This window comes from Anomaloglossus baeobatrachus, chromosome 12, assembly GCF_048569485.1.
Source record: "Anomaloglossus baeobatrachus isolate aAnoBae1 chromosome 12, aAnoBae1.hap1, whole genome shotgun sequence".
NCBI classification, from domain to species: Eukaryota; Metazoa; Chordata; class Amphibia; order Anura; family Aromobatidae; genus Anomaloglossus; species Anomaloglossus baeobatrachus.
Genome location: NC_134364.1, coordinates 93,745,437 through 93,752,021, shown reverse-complemented (window position 1 = coordinate 93,752,021; position 6,585 = coordinate 93,745,437). Strand labels below are relative to the sequence as shown.

General features: G+C 41.8%; 1 protein-coding gene across 1 annotated transcript; it reads left to right on the top strand.

The window, feature by feature from the left end:
• Positions 1 to 1,560: 1,560 nt before the first annotated feature.
• LOC142257589 (olfactory receptor 5V1-like) lies at positions 1,561 to 2,511 on the top strand. The gene has a single exon (XM_075329726.1). The coding sequence runs from the start codon at positions 1,561 to 1,563 to the stop codon at positions 2,509 to 2,511; it is 951 nt and encodes a 316-aa protein (XP_075185841.1).
• The last annotated feature ends 4,074 nt before the right edge of the window (positions 2,512 to 6,585 follow it).

Here is a 6,585-nt window from a genome sequence, read left to right as displayed (position 1 = left end):
ATCTGCTGTGAGATACTAGAGGTTAATACCAAACAAGATAATACAACTATTATTAACTTACGAATATTGATCATTTTTTTAAAGTAACACCCTAAAGCTGGTGTCACACATAACGACGACGACAACGACGTCGCTGCTACGTCACCATTTTCTGTGACGTTGCAGCGACGTCCCGTCGCTGTCGCTGTGTGTGACATCCAGCAACGACCTGGCCCCTGCTGTGAGGTCGCCGGTCGTTGCTGAATGTCCAGCTTCATTTTTTGGTCGTCACTCTCCCGCTGTGACACACACATCGCTGTGTGTGACAGCGAGAGAGCGACGAAATGAAGCGATCAGGAGCCGGCACTGGCAGCTGCGGTAAGCTGTAACCAGCGTAAACATCGGGTAACCAAGGGAAGACCTTTCCCTGGTTACCCGATGTTTACGCTGGTTACCAGCCTCCGCTCTTGCTGCCAGCGCCGGCTCCTGCACTGTGACATGTGGCTGCAGTATGCATCGGGTAATTAACCCGATGCATACTGTAGCAAGGAGAGCAAGGAGCCAGCGCTAAGCAGTGCGCGCGGCTCCCTGCTCTCTGCACTGTGACATGTAGCTGCAGCACACATCGGGTTAATTAACCCGATGTGTGCTGCAGGAGAGCAAGGAGCCAGCGCTAAGCGCGGCTCCCTGCTCTCTGAACTGTGACATGTAGCTGCAGCACACATCGGGTTAATTAACCCGATGTGTGCTGCAGGAGAGCAAGGAGCCAGCGCTAAGCGCGGCTCCCTGCTCTCTGCACATGTAGCACAGCGACGTTATGATCGCTGCTTCTGCTGTGTTTGACAGCTAAGCAGCGATCATAACAGCGACTTACAAGGTCGCTGTTACGTCACCGAAAATGGTGACGTAACAGCGACGTCGTTGTCGCTGTCGTTTAGTGTGACACCAGCTTAAAACTCAGTTTATTTTAGTTCAAGATTTCTAAATAAAGATTTCAAACTAAACCAACATAGACTCTAAAGAATTGCTTTCTCAGTTGTTTGATGGCCTCTCTCCAAAGACAATTCTGCACAGCTAATTGGGTTGAGGCTCTCATGTCGTCAAAGCCAAACAAATTGTACATTTTTAATTGGACTTTGCTCATAGGAACAGAATTAGTGTCAGATAGTATTTAAAGCCATTACCTAAATTATTTGTATACCCAGCTTCTCACATGGAGCTTATGGGAACACAATGTGATGACAATTCTAACTATCTGATTTCCTAAAAAATTTCCATCAGAAAATTGGCACTACCGGCTATCTTTTCCAAAATTCGGTTGCTCAGCATACTAGTGTTAAGCCCAGGTGTCTATTAGCAGCCTTATATGTGTCACAGTGTTATATTTTGGAGGAATTTGTTACTTTATTTTTGTAATCTTTACTATTTCTTCCACTTTTTTATTCAGATTTATTTTTTTTTACATTTTGGAGCCCATAAGCCACTTTATAAGGATTTTAATTCTTAGTTCAAATTGAGGTATATTCCATTATTCTCAAGACTAGTATTTGACTAGTAGACCCAATTTGACCCTCCAAAAATATGTATGACAATGCTGTTGACCATGTAAACCAAACTTTGGTGAGAACATTTATTCTTCTGGGACTTTCTAACATTTTTATTCTTCAGATTGTTTTCTTCATGTTGTTTTTGATTATGTACATATTAACCTTAGTCGCAAATCTTACATTGATAATTGTGGTTAAACTCAACCCCAAACTTCATGTTCCAATGTACTTTTTCTTGAGTAACCTTTCATTGATTGACATTTGCTTTTCCTCCACAGTAGTCCCTAAGATTTTAGTAAACACAATATCCCAAGATAGAAGTATTTCTTTTCTGGGATGTGCAGTACAAATGTATTTTCATTTGGCTTTAGGTGGCACTGAATGTTTTCTCCTGGCCATCATGGCATATGATAGATATATCGCTATATGTAACCCACTACGCTACTCATCAATCATGGACAGGAGACTGTGTTTAGGTTTGGTCACTGGATGTTGGATTTTGAGTTTTATAAACTCATTTATCCTTACATTTTTAACCTTTCAACTTCCCTACTGTAACTCAAATCTCATCAGTCATTTTTTTTGTGAGATGCCTCCACTCCTTCGACTTTCCTGTCGTGATATTTTTTACAATGAGTTGGCAGAGTATATCGCAGGTGCTATAGTTGCTCTTGGTTCTTTTTTGTTAATACTCTTTACTTATATTTGCATTACCATAACGGTCTTAAAAATCCGTTCTAATAAGGCACGTCAAAAGGTGTTCTCGACATGTGCCTCCCACGTACTGGTGGTATCTCTCTACTATGGCACCATCATATTTATACATCTACATCCCAGATCTTTTTCTTCTTCAGAACAAGACAGAGTTGTGACCATCCTTTACACAGTCGTGACTCCGATGCTAAATCCCATCATCTATAGTATAAGGAACAAGGATATTAAAAAAGCTATCAGAAAAACAATGACTAAGGCTATACATCACTGATTTTTATGCCAACAAATATTTAGTTCTTCATAATTAAAGTTAGGTCCAGATATATTTGGACAGAAACATTTTTAACATTTTTGTTCTGTACATTACCACAATGGATTCTGAACAACACAATTCAGATGCAGTTGAAGTTCAGATTTTCAGTTTAATTCTTTGGGTTGAACAAAGTGATTTAATAAAAATGTGAGGAACTAAAGCATTTTTTAAACTCATTCAAAGTAATTGCACAAATTAAATACTTGAAAATAAAATGTTAATTTTTAATATTTGGTTGTGAACCCTTGGTTGGCAGCGACTGCCTGAAGTCTTGAACTCATGGACATCACTAGCTCTGTGTTTCCTTTTTTTTAATGCTCTCCAGGCCTTTACTACAGTGGTTTTCAATTGCTGTTTGTTTGTGGCCTTTCTGCCTCAAGTTTAGTCCTTTACAAGTGAAATGCAGCTAAGTTAAGTTAAGTTGAGATGAGGTGACTGACTTGGCCATTCAAAAATATTCAATTTCTTTGCTTTAGTAAACTCTTGGGTTGCTATGGCTTTATCTTTTGTGTCATTGTCCATCAGTATTATGAAGCACCGACCAACCAGTTTGGCTGGATTTGAGCACACAGTATGTCTCTGAAAACCCAGAATTCATCCGGCTGCTTCTGTCCTGTGTCACATCATCAATAAATATTAGGGATCCAGTGCCACTGGCAGCCATGCATGCCTGGCTAGCACACTGCCTTCACCATGTGTTACAGATGATGTGGTATGCTTTAAATCATGTGCTGTACCATGCTCGGCCATCACACTGCCTTCACTGTGTGTTACAGGTGATGTGGTATTAGATCATGAGCTGTACTATGCCCGGCCATCACACTGCCTCCTCTGTGTTTTACAGATGGTGTGGTAGGCTTTGGATCATGAGCTGCACCATGCTGGGTCATCACACTGCCTCCGCCATGTTTTACAGATGATGTGGTGTGTTTTGGATCATGAGCTGTACCATGCCTTCACCATACTTTTTTTCTTTCCCTCACTCTTATAGAGGTTAATTTTGTTTTCATCTGTCCAAAGAATGTTCTTCCAGAACTGTGCTCATTTTTTAAGATTTTTTTGCATGTAAGGTGCAAATACATGTGGGTAATATCATGATAACTTGCACTCATATTTATAATATGCCAGCAATAAAGTAGTCTTACCCAGTAATCTCAGGGGTATAAATAAGGGCATGTGGACAGGAATAAAGAACCTGACAGCCATTTCATGGATGGACTGACCGCTCCTTCTCTGAGGTGTGTGAGAAGAAGCGAGCATGATATTACCTACATGAGCACTTTCTTTATGTTTAGTTACTGTGATTAGATGTTGATATACAGGTGACTCTTATGGGAACTTAATGTATTTGCACCTTACATGCACAACTGCACTTTACACCTTTAACCATTTGGGCAGTTGATTGTATTTCTTTTGTATAATACTCTGTGGGTTTAGTACGGTGTCCATTTTCCATCCTATATCAAATCTTGTTTTGTTTTAATATATATTTTTGTAATTGTTTTATAAAGGTTTATTAATCATACACATAAAATCTCCATTGTTTCTTGGTTTGTATCACTTGGTTGTATGTTGTAAAGAGGCTTCTCTTCACCATGGAAATTATTCTGTGACCATCCATCACTGTTGTCTTCCGTGGGCGTCCGGGTCATTTTTGAGGTCACCAGTGTTTTCTGTCTTTCTCAGGATGTACCAAACTGTAGATTTAGCCACTCCTAATATTGTAGCAATTACTCGGATTTGTTTTTCTATTTTCACAGATGAAGGATGGCTTTAGCTGCATAGAGAGCTCCTCTGGCCGCATGTTTAATTCTTAAGAAAAACTTCAAAATGCAAGCACCACACCACAAATCAACTACAGGCCTTTTATGTGCTTAATTGAGAATGAAATAACAAAGGATTTGCCAGCACCTGCCCATGAAACAGCCGGAGAGTCAATTTTTCCAATTAGTTTTGGGCACTTTAAAACCAGGGTGGTACATGTAAAGGAGCTGAAACTCCTAAACCCTTTACCAAATTTTAATGTGGAGCTAAAAGTCAGGACTTTCTGTCCACTATATAACTATAATTTGAATATGTTTCAGTAAATAGGTAAAAAAAAACAAAATTTGTGTCAGTGTCCAAATATATATGGACCTAACTGATGGACTATTAATAATGGTACACTGTATGGAGAGTTTCCTAACCAAGCATACTGGATAAGAAGCTGTGGGAATAATTAGAAATGACTCACAGAGATCTATAGGTCATTAATACAAGCATAGCCTGCAAATAAAAATGGTACAACCAACATTAGAGAGGACCTTGGTTAGGATGGGACGTAAAGCCTAATGGTAAGTATTGGTTCCATAGTCAAATCCAAATGGAGCTGTCTCCTGTGGAATTATTTAGGATCATTATTATTCTTTACTCACTGATGGATACTCTGATGCTCTGGCAGACCCGTCTGACTCCATTTCTTGGCATTTCTTTGCTAATGTATTGAAATGCTATGAGTAGAAGATAAACTACTCTATTATGATGTGAATTATAACAGACATTAATATTAAAAAGAAACTGTTACGGGGGGACCGGCAGATCAGGACCAGGGGGCATATATCCCAATTGCCAGTCGGGGCCCACCGTGCTCCAGATGTCAATGGAGTTGCTGGCACCCTGTGGGTTAGGCGGAGACTATAGAGCTGATGACTCTGAAATAACCCAGGAGACCTGGGAACCGGTCACGTGTGTAGGGACACGTCAAACCGGATGACAACCCAGTTAGCATTTCGGTGGAGTCAGGCCGGATGGTAACCAGTTAGCGTTGACCGAAAAGACCGCTGCGACAGCGCCCTGTCGGCCACGTGTGAAAGACACGCCAGGCCGAGCAGTCCTCCGATTAGCATTTCTGGTCACCACTCGACTGGCCACGTGTGTGAAGGACACGTCAGACCAGGAAGTCACACTAGTAGTATTTGACTGGGAAGCCAAGGAGGGAAATAGGGTTAAACACTAGAGTTGAGCGCGGTTCGCGGTTCGAGGTTCTCCAGTTCGCGGCTCGAGTGATTTTGGGGGCTGTTCTAGATCGAACTAGAACTCGAGCTTTTTGCTAAAGCTCGATAGTTCTAAATACGTTCGAGAACGGTTCTAGCAGCAAAAAGACAAGCTAATTCCTAGCTGGCTTTCCGCTGTAATAGTGTAAGTCACTCTGTGACTCACACTATTATGAAATTTCAGTGTATAGTGTGCGGGAACAGCGCATTCAGATCACTGCTGTTTGGATAATGGCGATCACCATTTTTTTTTTTTTCCTTGTCTTCTTCCCTAAGCGCGCGTGTAGTGGGGCGGGCCAGCATGTCAGCCAATCCCAGACACACACACAGCTAAGTGGACTTTTAGCCAGAAAAGCAACGGCATGTGTGATAGGAAGTCCATGTCACATGTCCCTGCATTATAAAACCGGACATTTTCCTCCAGCACGCCATTATCTCTTCTGCGTCCTTGGTGTCAGACATCACTGGCGCAGCTCCGTCCTTTGTCCTATCGCCGATACTGGATACGCTGGACAGCATAGGGATAGCACTATCTATCAGTCCTTTTAAGGGCTCGTACGGGCAGGGTCAGAGTTAAGGTGACAGGTCCTGAAAACAGCGCCAGCGTCTGTGTAGCAAAGGTCAGGGATTTCCTCTCTGCATTTCCCTATTAGGAGGGAATAGAAAGGCAGGCTTCCTTTCCTCTACCCAGAGCCCCACAATCCTGGCACTGTACCCTCCTGTCCTCTGCACACTCCAACTCATTATAACTAAGCCATTATACTAGCAAACACTCAGTGTACCTAGTGGCATCCTAAACGTGGCTATTGGACTGTTGTCTAGTCCCACTAGTGCAAAGACATTTGCAGCACCTCTACCTGCATTGCACACTCAAACTCTTTTTAACTAAGCCATTATACTAGCAAACAGTCAGTGTACCTAGTGGCATCCTAAACGTGGCTATTGGACGTTTGTGTAGTCACACTAGTGGAAAGATATTTGCAGCACGTCTGCCTGCATT

Coding starts and splice junctions, on each gene's coding strand:
- LOC142257589 (XM_075329726.1), top strand. CDS start 1,561: ATGTATGACAATGCTGTTGACCATGTAAACCAAACTTTGGTGAGAACA.